This window comes from Brachyhypopomus gauderio, unplaced genomic scaffold, assembly GCF_052324685.1.
Source record: "Brachyhypopomus gauderio isolate BG-103 unplaced genomic scaffold, BGAUD_0.2 sc138, whole genome shotgun sequence".
Lineage (NCBI taxonomy): Eukaryota > Metazoa > Chordata > Actinopteri > Gymnotiformes > Hypopomidae > Brachyhypopomus > Brachyhypopomus gauderio.
This window is the reverse complement of record NW_027506959.1, coordinates 298,415-318,010: the sequence shown is the minus strand read 5'-3', so window position 1 is coordinate 318,010 and position 19,596 is coordinate 298,415. Positions and strand designations below refer to the sequence as shown.

At 40.0% G+C, this 19,596-nt stretch overlaps 2 protein-coding genes across 3 annotated transcripts; both read right to left on the bottom strand.

Annotated features, from left to right (window-relative positions):
* Window positions 1-2,694: 2,694 nt before the first annotated feature.
* Window positions 2,695-9,331, bottom strand: cyld2 (cylindromatosis (turban tumor syndrome) 2). Its single transcript, XM_076994310.1, has 13 exons — window positions 8,010-9,331; window positions 7,525-7,636; window positions 6,670-6,899; window positions 6,372-6,540; window positions 6,144-6,276; window positions 5,912-6,025; window positions 5,720-5,799; window positions 5,371-5,437; window positions 4,931-5,063; window positions 4,702-4,810; window positions 4,478-4,596; window positions 3,830-4,034; window positions 2,695-3,458 (listed from the first exon to the last, which is right to left on the bottom strand). Exons 1-13 carry the CDS (start codon window positions 8,421-8,423, stop codon window positions 3,271-3,273), a joined length of 2,073 nt encoding a protein of 690 aa, XP_076850425.1. The 5' UTR covers window positions 8,424-9,331; the 3' UTR covers window positions 2,695-3,270.
* Window positions 9,332-13,452: 4,121 nt separating this feature from the next.
* Window positions 13,453-19,148, bottom strand: tp53inp2a (tumor protein p53 inducible nuclear protein 2a). 2 transcript variants are annotated; one of them, XM_076994319.1, is made up of 4 exons: window positions 19,024-19,148; window positions 16,665-16,889; window positions 14,122-14,230; window positions 13,453-13,979 (listed from the first exon to the last, which is right to left on the bottom strand). In XM_076994319.1, exons 2-4 carry the CDS (start codon window positions 16,783-16,785, stop codon window positions 13,736-13,738), a joined length of 474 nt encoding a protein of 157 aa, XP_076850434.1. In that variant the 5' UTR covers window positions 16,786-16,889; window positions 19,024-19,148; the 3' UTR covers window positions 13,453-13,735. The 2 variants fall into 2 exon arrangements, with proteins under 2 accessions (XP_076850434.1, XP_076850433.1); XM_076994318.1 differs by lacking the exon at window positions 19,024-19,148 and adding an exon at window positions 18,497-18,834 and having other exon boundaries at window positions 13,454-13,979.
* Between the last annotated feature and the right edge of the window lie 448 nt (window positions 19,149-19,596).

Below are 19,596 nucleotides of genomic sequence, written 5' to 3'. Positions count from 1 at the left end.
TATATTTCCCAAGTATACTTTATGTAGTAAGTATACTAATATCAATGTACTAATGGTATACTGGTAAGCTTACTAATTCAATACTTATTGGGACTAAATTGGCCCACTTTTTAGTTTATAAAAGTATACTTTTAAGTATACTTTAGGTGAGAGAGTAGTAAACTTTGAGTGCACAACTAGTTTATATCCAAGTTTTATTTTGTACTACAACTATACTAAAAGTAAACTTACAGGTATACTGTTAGTTTACTAGTTATATACTTCTAGTCTAGTTTTTAGTTTATGAAAGTACACTGTTAAGTAAACTTTAAGTGTAAGAATAGTAAACTTTGAGTACACAACTAGTTTACATTTAGGTTTTATTTTGTACTGTTAATATACTAAAAGTAAGCTTATTTGTATACTGCTAGTTTACTAAGAGTATTCTTAAAAGTGTACTTTCATACACTTAAAAGTGGGATATAAGTATATAACTAGTAAACTAACAGTATACAAATAAGCTTACTTTTGAACTTAACATAATAATTATAGTTTACTACTTATGTTTTATGTATACAATAATTTCAATTTAGTTTCAATTTTTTACACTTTAAATATACCTTTAACTGTACTTTAAGTAGACTTACCAGTGGATTACATACATAAAAATAAACAAGACATACTCATGATTAAGAACATATTTCTTTATATATCAAAATGTAACAAATAAATATAACAAATAACACTGGATGCCAAATTAAGAACATAATTCAAATTAACACCAGTTTAGGCCAAGACAGAAACACAAAGTCTTTAGAAATGTTTGGTATTAGAAACTTTATCATGCAGCCTTTCTGAAATCACTCCCTGTGACGCGCGGCGGAGCAGGGAAGGAAGAGACACGATTCCTCCTGGACTGACGTCACTTTTACTTTTAATGCACAGATATAGCGCACAAAGCGCACGAAGAACATACAACTGTCACAAGAACGTGTAAAGTGTAGACAACGACGAGCACAGGACACTGCGCGAACGCACATTAAATAGACAAACCACATTAGTCCCACGTGATTACGAGACGAGTCACAGGTGAGACAATTATCACATGACATAACCATAACCACGGAGATCCACTGACGCAGACAAAGCACGTGGACAACGTTAACACACGCCCAAAAGGGAGGGGCCGGGGTCCTCAACGTGACACTCCCTGGCTGCCCACAAGCAGGTTTTTGCCCTGAGCTTACAAAAATATGTTTTATATATGTGTGTGCATGTGTATAATGTTATGTATTATAATATGAATCAAGCTTGTTAAAATCCTCTCAAACCTTGGAAAACTATTGTCAATAGAATTAGCCAATTGTTTATCTATTTCTGTACTGGTTAATAACTCTGTGTACATAAAGATCTGATTCACTTCCGCCCATGTACTATTTACTCTAAGCTATTCCACCCCAAACTACAAGTCAAGTATATTTCTGTATAAGGCAAGAATACTTAATTATACTTTTCTTAAGTATATATTGATCAAAGGTTTAAATACAAGTAAAGGCCACATATACTTAAACTATTCTGTATACTTGTCAGTATAAGTCAAGTACACATAAGTATAATTGTGTTAAGTACATCACTGATAAGTGCATAAAGAGTAAACGAAAAGCATACTTGCCTATTTTTAGTTTAAAAGAAGTATACTAATAGCACACTTAGTGGTTATCATAGTTGCATTGTGATAACCGTACATCAGAAAGGTCACCATCCCAAAAATGTTTTTGATATGACGTAAGTATGCATATGCTCGAGCTGACACTCCTGCATTTTGTACATCAGAGATGGATTTTTTTCACTGACTAGGTACAGGTCTCATCTCTGCATGGTATACAGGTAAGCATGGCCTATGTCATATAATTCCAACTTAGTTTATTTGTTGAATTGCTAAGTGACAACGACACTAAAACAGGTACTTTAAAACACGAAACAATCCATTCTCAGAGATGTTAAATGTTAGTTCTGTAACATGTAAATGATTAACTTTAAATTCAAGCACAAATAGCCATGTTTCTGGATACACAGAGTGAACATTGCAGTGGTATCTAATTCCAGAGCTTTCTCCGCAAATGTACCCCCTTTTTTGTTGAGGAACGTCGAGTCTGGGATTCCTGTGTGCAGGGCCTAATACAGTGGAGAAGATTGAAATAATCAAGGAGGAGTTGTGGTTAGGGAGGAATGTAAATTTGACATAAGACACAAATACCATTACTTTGACTGTGCAGAGATTACATTTTAGAGTGGTATGATAAACACAAATTTGTAATGCAAATGGAGGCTTTGAGGTCATATGAAAGAAAGATGCAGGCCTACTTAAAATTTAGTTCAGACACATTAAAAGCACTGCACAGAGAAATGGAGTGCTGTGAATGCTTTTCAAGGCGGATTGCATTCACTTCTGAAAGGAATTAGCATTTATTTCTTGGAAAAGCAAGTCCTGCTAATTGATTTTAGTGAAGAAATCATGCAGAGACTGGCAGCCTAATTAAGGTTTTGTTTTTCAGCTTGGCACATTTTCTTCACGTCAGTGCAAAGTAATATAATTTGTGTATTGCATTTCACATTTTTTTCACTGCAGTAAATGCTACAGGGGTGTATTTGAGAGTTATACTCTGGGCTGGGTTGGAGCAGTTTCTGCTGAGAGCCATCACAACCAACTAGAGACATAGTTTAACAATTTATTAAATTCCTGTTTGATTTTCCAGCAACCAACGAATGCCTCTGTGGATCAGTGATTGTTCACTGGCCAGTAATAAAAGAGCATCTAATTTCTTTTTCTGATTTGCTTGAGATACTTCCGCTATATATCTAAAACAATAAGAAGCACAAGTTGTTATACTGTTGGCTTCCTTTATAATGGCTGTAATGAGGCTAACACTCAATTTGTGTGAGCATACATTTTATACAATAACACCAAGTCAGACTGCAAAAAATTTATATCTGTACAAAACAATAATTGATGTTAAATTACAAGAGCTATAAAACCATCTATAAATCTGTATGAAATAACATTCTTCACTGCGATACATTAGCATAGATCACATGAACAAAAAACCACAACAGAGCACTAATGTTCAAAAATGGTCAGAATTCAGAAAAGAAGAAGTGAAACATTCAAAGTTAAAAAAAAATCTGTTTCAGCAGGCATTTCTGTCGCCACGACAACATGGAGACCACGAGGACATGGAGACCTGATGAGAACGATGTGCTTTCAAGTCAGCATGAGAGGAGGGTGCGGGGTCAGTCCTGTCTGCTTGTGGCCGTGCTCTGGTACAGATACATGTAGGAGTCACACAGCAGTCTGCACACAAGCTCACTGGTCTGGCTCATGTCTGCTTGGGCCAGTTTGTCCTCCGGCTGCGACAGGAAGTCTCCTATTTCCGGACATGCTCTGACCACAGGAACGTTGTATCCATTGCTGTCATCACCTAGACACAATATGTAGGATCAGCATGTTTTAATCCCGTGGGAATACTGGATATCTACATACATATGCAATTAATGGAAAGACGTTAAGAGTGCATGGACCCGGGCTCACAAAATAACTCACAAGCTGAACTAATGTCTAACACTGGAAACACATTGTTTCTCAACACAGTGCTTGGGGGCCAGCAGATCCACATTTCCTCTATATCCCACCTCCCAACACATCTGATCCAGCAATCAAGAAACACCTGGTAAAGATGCACTAGGAGCTAAGTTAGAGAGAGAATGTTCCTGATGAACATTCTGGAGACTGGGACACACTGCTCTATTAAACTGTTTACATGTGGTATTTTGGTGAATCCTCCTGACTTACCACATCGGTCAGCCATGCTGTCAAAAAAGAGCCAGGATTTAGGACTAGGGCCATATTTCACAAAAGACACATAATGGCTGGTCTTAATGCAGAGCACTGCAAACAGCTGCATCCGGTGCTTCTTAACAGGCTCATCAGCTGGGAGCAGCTCCAGTCCTGAGATGGAGATGGGACTGTGTGTCTGTCTGGAGGGGTGAGCGTGCACCTGGAACAAAAATAGGCACAGCTGTGAGTTTGGGGCCAGGGTAAAAGTCACGTGATCTATGTCACAAGTATCATGTAGCACTTCAGCGTTCCACGTGCATCAAGAAGAGTATTAAAGATTGTAGCTTCTCAATCTCGAAAGACACAATTCTAGCAGCAAAGCATCTGAGAAGCACTTTTTATATTTTACAGTTTCCATGTAGAAACACACTTGATTCAACTCTTTATGTAATAAACAGGTTCAGTAGGTATGTTATCACAAGGACATCACCAGATTATGCTTGACTCCATTCAATCACCACAAGAACTGGACGCCCATAATTTACATGCATGCGATTTGAAAAATTTAGAGATTAACACAGAAATTAATTAAACCTGTTCTAAAATGTCAGCAATTTATCTATGGGAAAATGTAATAGCAGTTGAAATAAAGTAAAACACTACCTGGGCACTGCATGTAGAGCAGTACAGTTTTCTGGTGCCTGGTTGGAGTTTGTGGTCCACTGTGCACTGGATGCATTCACAGGCAGCAGATTGACCACAGAGGAAGCACTCTGATGGGGCTACAGGGGAAGACAGCTTAGTTTAGGGTTGTGTTTTGTAGTGAGAACACTGGGAATAAACCTGCCCACAGTTTGTTCATTGGAGGTTCTTAAACTCAGACTCACAGCTACGCAAGAGGTCAGTGATGTCTAGCTCTGTGGAGGGAATGATATAAGGAAACATCTTAAATTTCTTCCCAAACCGTGGCATTTGAAGTATAAGGCAGGATGGAATCTAGAGTGAGAGAGAGAGAGAGGGAGAGAAAGATCAACTCAGTAAAACATATTTAGCCTGTATGTGGGACATTTGATAGCCGTAATTATCATTGATTGTGATGATGACTAAACAAAGTACCTCTTCAAACCTCAGGCCACTAGTCATGAAAGACATTAACAGAAGCTCTTGCACTGTTGGAGCAGGGTTCACTTGACTCTTCTCAACAATTATCTGGTGGGTATAGGCCTCCTGATATAGCTCTGTATTAGACCTAGGAGAGCAGACAGTTGTTTTTTATTACATTTATGTAATGCACATTTGAATAGTGAATTTTTAGGTTACCTTTAATTGGTTGAATGGTTTGGGTTTACAAACAAACGCATTTGGCCATTGACACACTTTCATAGCTTTAAGAGCTGTCAAGAGCTGCACCCTGACGCACTTCCTTGCTATATTGTTAATCAGAACAATTTAAAGAAGTGTCACACAACTAAACGTGTAATTATGTAACAGATTAGCAGGGTGGAGAGATGGCAGATATCCAGGAAGCCCTGAGAAAAGATCATATCTGAACAAACCTGATTTTTAGTAAGGAATCCCTATGAAGAACCTCCTTAAAGAGAACAGTGATGAACTCTTCTGGATCTGTGGGAAAGACACATTTAAACTGATACATTAATTAACGCTGTCAAGAGGCCAGAGCTGAAATGCAGGGACATGACTACAAATCTCTCAACAGAACGGTCTGCCATCATTCTTTGTCAGTTTATAATAAATGTCTCATGAAAGCTATACATAATAGAAGATCAGCATCAAATTGAGTAGATGGGGGCTATAGGAAGTATTACTTTGAGCGCATATCTCTAGTTCCACACAGTCACACGCTATATCGAGATATTCCAGACTGTGGAGAAGCTCTGTCTGTACCTTTCTCTTCTGTCACGAATGAGCCGCAACCCAGCTTTTTACGTAGGTTCGTCACACTCTTAGCTGACACAAAGCCGCATCTGTGGGCAGACATGGTGACATGTTTACCGTATAGTCACACAGTGAAGCAACTAAAGACGTGTTTCTCTGTTACAGAAAGCAGAAACGTGTGAGGTACGTGAGTTCACGCACCTCCGTAAAGGGTTCACAATGTCTCTTCTTAAAGTGCGTGAGACGTCTGACTCTACGTCCTCATCTGCCGATCTGTGAAAAACACTGTCCAGTGTCATGGATGAACTAAAAAGACTAAAGACAAAAACAGAAAAATAAAATGTGAGATCACTGGTAGTGAACCTGCTACACCAATCAGCAAGCAGCTGAAAAACGTGGCCCGTTTAATAGGCCGAAGCCACCAGGTGCTGACCTGAAGAGGGTGGCGTCCAGGTAGCAGGAGTTGAAATGCCCCTGGATCCCCCTCATCCTCCCCACCAGTAAAGACAAGGCCTCTGACTCGGCAACAGGAGGTACATACGCATCCATGTCCTCCAGCAATGTGACTGGGGGTGAGGAAGAAAAACAACAGTTAATTACATCTTGAATGGAGGCGCAGAGCTGGAAGCTTGGTGAGCTGCAGTGTCGTGGAGATGCTTACGGGGAGGGGTCTGTGGTGGTGTGAGCAGCTCATCTGGAGGTAATGTGAGCAGGAACCTGCTGTCTGGCCTGCACTGCTCCAGTGGCACAAACAGGGCCCTGTTCCCCTCACACGTAAAGTAGCGCTTAGTACCAAACATCCCGTCCGAAACTGTAGTCATCTCATCTTCCTGGGTGGGTGTACAAAAACAACATACTCGAGTATGTCCACAACTGGTTTCAGTGATAATTTAACTATGTGCGATAGAAAGGGAAAATCAGTAAGAAAGGTTAGAAACAAACTTTCTGTAACAACTTACCAGCTCAAGCCCCGCCCACTTGTGTCTCTTTCCTTTAAGAACCCCAATCCACCTGATGACACCATATACGATCCTATTCCCAGACACTGTCTCCACCATTGACCCAACCTCCAGAGGATGACAGTTAAGGGCCTTGCTGGGGAAGGTCTCCTGGGTGGATATTTTAGTCCGTATTTTCCAACTAAAATTGGGCATGGAATTCATGCGAGAAACGGTTTTTCTGGTTAAACCTGCAGGAAATAAAAACAGCCTAGATGTCAAATAATTACATCACTTAGCTGCAGGCCTATGGATGAACATGTCTATCTCCACATGAGGTATGGCACAGGCTCTGAAATGCTCACAGGGCAGTGCTGCACATCTTTCTGAGAAATTCAAATATTACTAAGCTGGTTTCTCTAGTTCTGAGTTAGTATCCGTCACTCTTCCTCCTCATATGATTGCTCAGACCCTTCAGCACTGCTCCGCCACTCCCCAGCCCGCCTCTCAGCCCCGCAGGACATTCTACCGCAGGTCTTCGAGACTCTTGCTGATATCATCGTCACATCCAAATCCGCAGAAACGACTTCGACCTGCGCTTGCTCCCAGCCACTGGCTGATCTTTTTGAAACCTGTTTGTGGTCCGCCAGAGCAGGTGCGTGTGGATCCAGGAGACGCTCACAACCTTCCCCTGTCCCTCTGTTCAGTCTCAAACCTCCCTACAACTGCACTCTGCAGGAGACCAACATCGTATGCAACATGTACGTATATGTGTAATCTCTCCATGCCAGGTGTAGGCCTACCTTCCTGTCCTTACCAACGCAATATGACAATATTAAAAATAAATATACATGTGTAAAAAATGTGAAAACTGACCTGTGGTGTGGTGCCTTAATTTTGGAATGAGAGCAGGAGGCACTTGCACAATGTCTGCAGCGCTGAACCAGGGCAGCGCAACAGACTTCTTCAGCACCGTCAGCTCTGTGTTCTGGAAGTAAAGTTAAGGGCAATCAAGTGATTAGGACAGCTGCTAAGCTGCTAAATGAGACAAGCTTTATTTAACATGCACTGCCGGTACAACGTCTGTGTGGGATATATATATATTTAGTATAGATTTACATTTACTGCAAAATACATTTAAATGAAAAATGAAAAATGCTTTTACCTTACTATCTAAAGTAAGTAAATCCTTACCATTAAATATAATAGTAAAAATACCAAAAATATCAGACTGTAGGTAAACATAAATATTCATTTACTGGTATGGTATTAATTTACTATTAATATTTTTTATTTGGGATTCCTCTGTAGCTGGTGCCATATGTGCACTGATATTAATGCCATCGATTTACAATTCTTACCAGTGCTAACTCAAAGCCCAGCATCTGCAGGTCCTCTGGGCTGGCCTTCTGACCAATCTGCACCAGGTTCTTTATCACGCAGAGCTGGAAGCCCTTTTTGGACCGGACCACTACCAGATCGTCCTGCGTAAGGTCACAGATGGCCCTGAAGAGTGTGGTGTTGCCCAGCAGGTCCAGGCGTCGGCTGGGAGGAGACACGAACAGCAGTAGCTGAGCTTGGTGCCGGGTGAGCGGATACACGTCTTCCCTCTTCACCACAGCCGCACGCTTACAGCTGCCTCCCGTGTAAATCAGAGCGATCAGATCTCCATTCTGTGCCTCTGCCTCCACACGTCCAACGCAGCCCCGTGCTCCCTTCTGTCTGCTCTGGCCCCGAAGGACTACGAAGAAACGGTTCTTCCCTTCGCCGTTCATCTCTGCTGTTAAACAGTCTGAACTGCAGTCTAGCCGTTGTGTAAGGCACCCGAGGTCTCTTAGCAAGCATGGGTTTTGGGTTTTGTGATAACAGGCGACCTATGGAGGATAACGTATCTGACATATTTGTGATGTCATAAACATTCCACGAGATTTGATCACGAGGACAGTGCATGACTCAGATCTGATAAGTCCCTCACCAAAGTGTTTTCAGTTACCTAAGTAGTGCATTTAGACATAGTTGTTCCATTTTACTTATATATTTACTGCCAGGAGAAGTTTCACAACTGTCAAAAAGTGCAGTCATGATTCGATGCTAAGCCTCCTGCAATGTGCTGAACTTTTTTCCTAATTTGATTTTTGAACACATGGTTCTGCCACAGTCATCACTTTGCAAGCTTAAGTCTGAAGTGCTAAACAAATTTCGCATTGCATTTTTACATGAACATCTTACATCATGTATTTAACAAATAACCCAAAATGTTACATATGCTAACAGCCTGGTATCACAAAAGTATCATTTATATGTGTAAAGTGTGTGTAAAGAATATGCATCTTCTTTTTAGTCTGTTATCTTCCTATCAAAAAATGTTATCAGAGACACCACGAGTTTGCATACTGAGCACTAGACCAAGACATGCCAGGTGACTGACTCTGCCTTCCACATGTGTGACTTTCATGTGGGCTTACATTATATCACCACCACTGCCCATGGACTTACACATTCCACATGTGCTTTCGTAACTTCAGTATCAATCATGCAGGAGGTGCAAATGTTCATTCCCTATTCTGTCTACTGACTGCAGCACCTTGAAGAACACGAAGCATTCTGTGTCTGCATGCCGATCCCTGCGACCAGGCGAAGACCTGATCTGCATCTGGGCCACAGCGTCTAGGCTCTCCAGGGTGTGTCACCGCTGTAATGACATCGTGTTCCTGCTCAACGCCCTGCAGGCGTGCACAAAAGCAACGCTGCTCTGCTTCGTCTGTGCCTTACACAGCACGGGCCTTTGACGTCTTCTGCCTCAAACCAAACTCAGCTAGCACGCCTGCATTCAGAACAAGAATCAGTTATTTCTAGTTGGATTCAGTGTGGATTCTTGGGCTTTTATATTTTACTGCAAAATACCTATTGTTCTGTTTTGGTCATTTATTTTATCCTCTTTTATGCTCTTTTGTTTTTATCTTACTATTATTGTATCTTAGATTTTGTACTTTTTAAATATAAAGCACTTTGTAACTCAATACAAAAAATATTTAAAAAGAGATCACTGTAAAACTGTAACTTTTATACAAAATATTATTATTATTATTATTATTAGTAGTAGAAGTATATGTAGTATTTATTATATGATTATTATAAGGTTAGGGTGGGTGCAGAGTATTTTGCATTACATCACATACTCCTAACACAGAGATTAAAAGTCCTTCCTATATGCTATAAGTTTGATAGCTTAGCTTAAAGTATATTCTGAGCATAACAAGAACTCTCCGTTGCATAACATTCTGCATGTCTTGAGCATAAAAGAGATGGTAGGTTCACAACAACAATCAAGTATACATAAATGTAAGCATGCAGTCAACAAAGATAATATCAGACATTAATTAACTTCACTGTCAACCTTTTCAGCACCTTTGGTGAGACGAAAACAATATAACATGTCAGTCATACGCACAGGCATGAAACGCTTACAGTGGGCAGGGATTCTGTTACACTGCCTAGCTGGGTTAGAGGTTCCCCCAGGGCCACACTGGCGTTCCGAGCCTTGTGGAATGACAAACACCTACAATATATATATATATATATATCAACAGAGGCGAGCCAACATGCAGTAAACTTCCGATTGTCCTGAAGACAGGCCACGGTGTACTAAGAACAGGGAACACGGTGTTATTGCACAGAGGCATGATGGGTTCACATACCTCTCTCACCCGCTTCATTCTTTCGTTATGTAAAACAAATTCCAAATGAAATGTGTTTTTTTTCTATGCCTCAAAACTATAGATATAATGAGATCATCCCAACCCATAGCTACAACCCCGCCTCCCGCATATGTAAATCTGAGGGGTGTTCTAAAGGGGAGGGGCTAGGCCTCTTGGGCTGCTCTGAGCCTGGGATTCACTAAAGCAAAATTAAAGAAACTAAAAAGGAACACATGTACACAAGCAGTCTGCATGAAATTCAAGCAAATCTGCATGAATTTAGAGGCAAACACTGTTATGCAAATTAAATAAAGCTAGTTTTCATTCACTGTTTCCAGGGTCATATTAGCATTTTTGACTGTTAAGTATATCCCATTAATACAATGGACAAAGGTCCTTTATTTCCACACAGCTTCGTAGCCTTGGACAGCAGGTTTGACACAGACACAAGTCTCTAAAACAGCTGCCTACTGTGTAGCTCTTAGAGGAGCCTTAATTGTCTGAATTGTTACTGCCGATCTTTCTCTGAAGTGATCACTCTGAGGCTGTTTGGTGGAGACCCTCTATAATTCTGAATGTGGTCAGCAATACAGACCTTGTATGTGCGAGTGAGTGTGCATGTGTTTTATGTATTTTCATATAACATATATCTATGTGTAAGTAAACATGACTCCACCATACGCTTGGAATCAAGATTAAGAGTCACGTGGAATCTTATTTACTGACCAAAGTAGGGTTTTTTTCTGCGATGTTTTGATAGTTAGCAGATGTGCTGATGTGACTTTGTACTCTGTAGCACATTCTCTGGTTTCTCTAATTTCCTCTGTGGATCACCATGTGCTTACACCTGCACACCGTGTACGCCACCGCCACCGTGTACGCCACCGTGGCAAACAGACAGGAAGAAGATTGAGCTTTTTCACAGAATTAACCATCACAGACGTGGTTAATTCAGTTAGAACAGATCATTCATTAGGCAAACCAGAAAACCTCAGAAACAGGTAAAAGATTTACAGTAAAGTTAAACTAAATCCACCCAATGTCTGCCGCTTTGTCTAACAGAGAAGCTTCTTGAGCATATGTCCAGCAGGGGGAGCCATTTCCATGATCCACAAAGCAGACTTAAACTCAGTAAAAAAAATTGAGGCCTGTCTAAGAGATGTTAAATGCTGGGTGTCTCTAAACTTCCTCCAACTTAATGAGGACAAAACAGAAGTTCTCCTGCAAGACAGAAAATTCCAGCTCTAATGCTTAATCTCGCAGACTACCCCATTACACCTGACACAGTAGCCAAAAATCTAGGAGTCATACTTGACTCTGACCTATCATTTGATTAATACATAGATAATACTACTAGGATAGCTTTTCTACATCTCTGCAACATTGCCAAGTTAAGAAATTCATTATCACAGCATGATGCAGAAATATTGGTGCACACTTTTATTAGCTCCAGATTAGACTACTGTAACTTATTACTGTCAGATACTTTTGCCTTTTATTACTTCCAACAATTAATAAGGTAACAGCAGGGGGAAGAGCCTTTTCTTGTAAGCAAGAAAAGGCTGCCACACTCCAGAAATGTTTATAATCTCATCTGTCCTGTATACGTCCTTATACAGAGCTAATTTTCCCTGTTTTCTCTCCCTGAGGAGAGACGAGCCTTTCCAGAGATCCATCCTGGGCCGGCCACCTCCTGCCTAACCAGATATGATGGAGGATCAACCCACTGCCCTGACTAACCAGTGTGGATGATGGATAAAGGATGATGGATAGGACTAAACAGGAATTACATAAAGGACTCATGTATAACATTACCAACCATCAAGACGTTTGGGACTATACAGGTATTACATAAAGAACTCATGTCGCCCTTGGCTTGCTCACTGGGGGCTTGGACTCAGACACTTGTAAATCTGCTTTGTGACAACTGTTGTAAAAAGTGCTATATAAATAACAATTTATTGATTGATTGAAGACTTGATATATTGACGGGACTCAATGAACACAAAACCAGCTACAGAAAACCTAAGTCAAAAAGAACTTATCGCACTACACTCACTGATTTACTGAATATAATCTGACATGCTTCCCATGCTGTGCTCATGTAATAATCTTAAATTGAGTATACGCCCTCACACTAAAACATTTCCTAACACTCAACATTACAGTGACTTTAATCCTAAAAGTGTTTATGTCTTGGAAATTTGATAGACATATCAACATAAAAGAGAACCACCACTCACAAAGTTAACAATGAACTGCTCATTCAAACTACAACATACACTTGAGTCAAGTTTGCAACCCTGGTGATCAAATCACAGACTTAACACAGACTTAACACAGAGCTTACAGCAGGCTGGACATACACCTAGCAGCACCCACTCATGCCCATCACCAAGGCCTCGATGTTGCATATTTTGTCGGATATAGGGTTTGTGTTAGGTGTTGTGTAAATTGGATATGTGAATTATACTGGAGTGTCAACCAGTTTAAGTCTATTTGCTATGGAAATAATGTTAATATCAGGATTTCATATTTAATATCTTATTCATCCTATCCAAATTCAGTTCTTGAACCTTAAAATCTAATATTAATAATAATATTAATTATTAAATCTTAAAATCTAATGAAATGAGAATTGGTATGAATTATAAGGCTATATTGTGATGAGTAGTGCCGCTGGAATTAGCCAGTTGGGGGTGTGGTCAAGCATTATCTGTGGTGGGGAAATTTCAGGCAAACCAGCAAGTAATTAAAATCAGTTGCACCTCTGCATGGTTATCGGCAACCTGCTTATATGCACGTTCTTCAGTAGGTTGCCAGATCTAGAAAGATGCCTTGCCACACATCAAGCAAAGCCACCGAAATGCAGCACGAGGACAGATATTAAGCTTATGGGGAAAAAGATGAAGTTCTAGGTCTTTACCCTGCCTCCTGTTTCACTTACACAAAACATTCTACAACTATCACAGTATTTGTTTGGTCAGTTCTGTTGCAATACCTCTGCTGAGATACATTACAACTGAGAAGCAGTTTTGTTTAACTGTACATTTTGCAATTAATATTATATCATTTCCAGTCGAAATGTAATAATTCCAGCAACAAATACGAGACAGGAATGCGTGGTTTGTTTTATTGCTATAATGCTACATACATGAGGCAAAATAACATTTCCAAACGTTTGTGTCAACGTAGCTGCCATTCAAAACATATACAAACATAAAATGTATTTATGAAAATTGCAAACACTAAGTAAAATATATTTCTCAGGAAAAGTTTTATTTCCCACAATGGAAGAGACTACTAGTATGCACTACTAGTATGCACTTGTGTAGCTGTGTCTAATTGTTCAGTGCTCCATTCATTTGGGGGTCACGAGCTGCGTGTTCTCAGTGACAGAGGTTGCGGTGGCTAGGCTGCTGGAGGATCATGGGATGTGAGCGGGAGGTGTGACGTGGGAGTCGCTGGCGGACACGGTTCTGGCGCCGAATGCAGTGGTGGCCTAGACAACGGCGTTCGGATCGAGCCTGAGCCGACTGACGCCTCCCCGCCCGAACCAGTTTGGCCTGTGGGACGGAACCACGAGACACGGGGCCACTGCTCTGAGCAGCAGGCACACCTTGGTCTTCCATGCTTTACAGAAGGACACACAGAGAAGGGATCACCACAGATGATTCGCCGACCCTCTCCAAAAAAACAGATCCTAAACATGTATTGCAAACAAACAGCCATGTTGATCACGGTGTATTTCACCAAACATTACTGGGAGGTTCACCTGTTACTGCTGACCAGACTGGCTGTGGTAGAGTTTGCATCTTGGACAGACCTGGAAACACTTGCGGTGGAAGGAACAGGGTTTAGCTCAACCAACGGCTCTTCATCTGCTGCTTTCCACCAATGGGAAAGGGAGGTGATGAGGATAAACAATATATTAATATATATATATATATATATATATATATATATATATATATATATATATATATATATATATATATATATATATTAGGGGTGGGACGCGATCAAAAAAATTAATCGAATTAATCGGAAGCTTTGCAATTAATTAATCGAAATTAATCGCATTTTAATCGCATTTCAGTATTTAACATGAGAAATATTAATTTAAGTTTGAATGATGAATGAATCAATGAACATAATCATAAACCTCAACATCTTGTTTATTTTTCCACCAGTCTACTACGAAGACCAATATATGTGTAGTGTGCAGAAAACAGTTCAGAACATTGGAAATTCTGACCAAAAATGTTGTTTAATTTAGGGAGTTTTGCTCAGGATATTGGAAGAATTTAAGTAAATCAGAAGATGTTTTTTAATACTATTTTAGATGGTAGACTTTCTTTATAATTTCCCAGGCCTCTGCCATAGGCATCTTCATAGTGCCTAGAAGTGGTCTTCTGCATGCTCAAAGCAAATGACTGGATCTTCATCATCTATAGATTCATCATCTATAATATGAGCTGTCACACCAAGATCATTCTTGTTGCTAACAGAGGTCCAGTGATCCCCAGTCAGAGCCACATTTGTGGCACTCTTCACAATAATCTGTTTTAATTCTTTCCTCATCATACAGCTGCTGGATTTTCTTCGACATTGTCTTTCTGGGGTGAGTTTCCCAAAACGTTCTTACGTACGAGGTTAAGAAGTACTTGGCGCTAAGAACGTTTTGGGAAACTCACCCCTGGACGGTAGTTCGTAACTTGCATCAGTTGACGCAATTCGCAGCGCTTCTTGTAAGCATTTATCTTCGACCACAGAGAGCGGACAACACAAATAATGTGACGCATCATGTATAAACGCGTGCGGAGTCGCGCGCTACGGCCATTCGCGAAAGTTTAATCCAGTCTTAATGGTCCAATGAAGGTCATTTAAAAATCAGGACGTTTCCTCACAGGATGTGAATTACGGACGTTTGGTCACCCTATCGTACTAGGAATACATTTAGCAGCTATCATTACTGACCTGCGCGTTAAGCTGGGCGTACACTGTGCGATTTTTGGCCCATTTTCAGCCGATTTTTCACTCGTTTCGGCTCAATCGCGTGTCGTGCATCGTATAGTTTACACAGGTAAACGAGGAGCGATTCACACCTCACGACCAACTCCCGATCAGAAATCGCAGCGTCGCAAGAACATCAAACACGTTTGAAATTCAAATCGCTCCTCGTGAGAGTATCGCACTGTTGAAGCAGCTCCACGAGCCGACTCTCCCTGCGATTTAGTCGTACAGTTTGAGCTGGAGCTGAGTACACGATTTAAAATATCGTACAGCGTACGCCCAGCTTTAGCCGCAACATGTTTTGCGTTGAGGTGGTAACGAAGGGTGGAAGTGCTCCTGTGATAAGCGAACTCCTTCCTACATAAAGTGTAAATAACACTATTTTTGTTTGTACTTCCATCTGAAAGTTTCTTATATTTAAATTTCCCATCCACCAGCGTAGCCTCTTCAGTCATCTCCATCATGCTCATCTTATTGTGCGTCCATATAATCTGTATGCCCGGAACTCGCGCACTGAGAAACATTCCACAGTGCAAAAGTGTCTCGTCCGTTAAATGCGTTAAAATGCGTTAATTTTTTTAGTGCGTTAATTTTCCTGTAATTAATTAATCGAAATTAACGCGTTAAAGTCCCACCACTAATATATATATATATATATATATATATATCTATATATATATATATATATATATATATATATATATATAGAGAGAGAGAGAGAGAGAGAGAGAGAGAGAGAGAGAGAGAGAGCGAGAGAGAGAGAGAAAGAGATACATACATCTCTTCAAAGCCTCAAAGCCCCTACAGTAATTACAGTAAATTTTTTATAGCTTGTAGGGCTATGAAAATTCAGCCAGTTTCAATTGACTATCAAGCTGATTTGTGCATTTATAATTTAATATTTTAATAGTTAAATAATTTAGAATTAAAAAGATGCTTTGTCTGAGATTCAAAGCTTTTGTCTGGTTCTGCCAAACAAGAGCACCCCTCTATTAACCTGCCTCAGTCCTTTCCTTCCATCAAATGGATAAGTGTTTGAGTACAAAGTAAAATAAAGTTTACAGACCATCATTGTGGTGAGGCCATATCTTGTTAAATTCTGAACTTAAAGCAGAAATGTATGTTGGTGTACTATAGGGTGATGTATTCAAAAACAGCAGAACATACAATTATACAGAATTGTGTGGGAATTAAGCAAAGCTCCAATAATGTTTATCACATTGTGTGAATGGTGTCACAGGTGTACTAACCAGGTGTATTAGCCAGGTGTACTAAGCAGGCGTACTAGCCAGGCGTACTAACCAGATATATTAACGAGAAGCCAGTCCTCGTCTTCTTCCAGACCTCCAGACTTGGGCACTGCAGACTCCTGAGGGGCATTGCCCAACCTTCCAAAGAGCAGGTCAGTGAGGCGCTGAAACATAGCTGAGGTTGGACGTTATGTCTTTGGTTGTTGTCCTCGTCCGTGTCCCCTGCACTGTGTCCTTGTCTCTCCTTTGGCAGAAGCAGAGAAATCTCACCACAGCCCTGTAGAGGAAGAGATGTTCAACAACTTCATCCTGTTTGCCATTTAATGGAGCAATAAGTCATTTTCCTCCAGTGAGACATTATACTGACGCCTAGTGGCCTGGATGTATCAGAGATTGTGTACAAATTTTTAAACATGGCCACCTCCATGTGGGGGTCCCACTTTACGGAGCGTACATTTGTTAATTTGGGGACTACAGTGTGGTCTGATATCAAAATCAAACATTGTTTTCTAAAAATGACTGATATATGATTGCCGCACTTAAAGGTTTAGATAGGCATGTCCTCAGAAATTATATTGGCTGAATATTTTTGGGTGATGGGGCCTGACTCCTTCAACTTGGGCTGTAAAACTAAAATCTCTCCAAAGCAAACCTGTAACAAAACCAAGAGGATAGAACATACCATACCACCACAATATGCCGCATCCAAAATGTCTATCGGGGACAATGATATAATAATAAGACCCAGGAAGCAAAAGGCTGGGATCTACTTCTATTCCAGACCTCTACATTCAAATTGAGGTCATTTGAAATGTAGCTCCAGTTCTGAGGAGGAGGGTTAGTAGTGGACCGCATATATAAAATATCAATATCATGAATTCAATAAAGATAATGAATTACACAGGTGCCTGATTTGACATCAGTAACCAATAGCCTATTACAACAATTAACTGGTTTTGGTTTTTTTTCCTCACTAGACACTATTATGGCGGTTATTGTAGCTTTAGAGTAATAATTATGATTTCTATAGTTTCAGTCCACATGTTTAAGCAGAGACTGCTATGAGCTGCTGTCATATCCGTATGTCTGCGAATAAATTAAACTGAATCAGGCATAATGATCTCAGTGGCAGTGATGGACCCCCATGGTTACCCAATCTGCTGTTCTCCTTCTGTAGGGGTTAAAGCCGAATCTAAATTTGTTCCAACGTCTCTAATCGTTCTTAGCAATCACTTGATTTCAGAAAATATCACTAAATCGGATCTTCATTACCAATGACAATATCACAATATCCTTATAAAATATAATATCATGCTTCTAATCTGATTCTAATCTGTGATAAAATAAGATTATTTTGTTAGCAATAATCTTATTTTATCACACACCAAACAATAACATTACAGAAAAAACAGCAACTAAATGTAAACTCTGTGATGAGGAGACAGCGCGACACGCCCCCTTCAATTCTGACGTCATTTTAGGTTTCAGCCCAAGCAAGAGACGCGTAAAAGGTTTAAAAACGTTATGTTTGAGTGAACGTTTCTTTGTGAATATCAATGACCATTTGCGTTAACCGCTACAGACCAGCAAAACACAATAAACAGCAAAAGCAGATTCCAACAGTAAAAAATAAGGATAGACTGTTAAGAAATGTCTTTCTTCAGAACAACGGACCAATCAGGGTCAGTTAATCTAACCCACATTACGATTGAACAGATTCGGGTTAAATTCGCTTTTATTTAGATCAGTCTAAATTTAGTCATCGCTCGCGTTGTGCTTGCAAATGCTCTCGTTCCAGAAAACTGCAATGCTGACTTTAATGTTTAATAATGTAACGCTTTTATCGACGAGATTGAGTCTCCAAGGGAGAAAGCCGTCTCTTACCTCTTCGAAACAATTTCTTACCCGCAGAAGATATTTTCAACTCAAAATTGTTTGGTTTGTGTTGCTGTTTAAACTTTTCTGCAGGTTATGTTTTTTTTCTTTTGCGTTTTAAATGTTCTTCACGCTATAATGTGAAAGATATTCATCCACAACAGCTGATCGAGGTGACAACAGTCCAAGGTCTGGATAACCCAGCCCACTCCCCTGCTAAACCAATAGAAACAACACAAACGAGGAGCGGAATCGCAGGCTTATATGGGCGTTTTCCTTCTGCATCTGAGCAAGGAACGGTTGCAGCGATTAAATGCAAAGTAATATAAATTACAATTTTGTTCCGTGCGCCTGATTCCAGTTCAGCTGAAAGGTCTGAACTTTGTAAGAGGAAGGGGAAGGATTATAAACATTTGAAAACTGCAAAATGAGCAATGCGGTTACAATCAGAAAACCAGTAAATACAACCCGCACCCTTTGTATTATACAGATCTACAAATTATTTAAAAAAAAGTTAGTAACATATGCACACTTACTGCGAAGATACCCGCTTCTAGTGAACCGAGGATTATGACGTTAGAAAAAAAGAACTCGCTGTCGTAAAGATTCTTTACGTTTCAACAACTCCGACGTAACAAAAGAATAGGCAGTCTTTGAGAAAAAAAACACCCTCATTGGTGGGTGTGTATCAGTAAAACCATAAATTTATTTTTGTACACGACGCCCCCTTTAAAATAAAAACAAAAGTAAGAGTATTCAGTTTTTCATTAAAAAATTCGTAATATCTTTTGGTTGGTTGTAATTTGAATTAAACACTAGTTTACATTTTCTTGCAGAACTCTCTGGACTTTGCAGGGAGTTGAACAATTAAGTTGTACACACTTTGCATGGCTTGTTCCAAACGTTTATTTTCTTTACCAGTAAAGCACATTAGCCTTGAGGCTCCTATGTGTTTCAGTTCCATACACATTCAAGTGCAGTGGTTACACTAGGGAGTCCTACATTAGGGATTATCAATCTTTTCCACACAAGGCCAGTGTATGTGAACTTTTAAAATTTCAGCCAATAAAAAATTGCAACTGATTCTGCTTAATAAATAAAATAGTCTC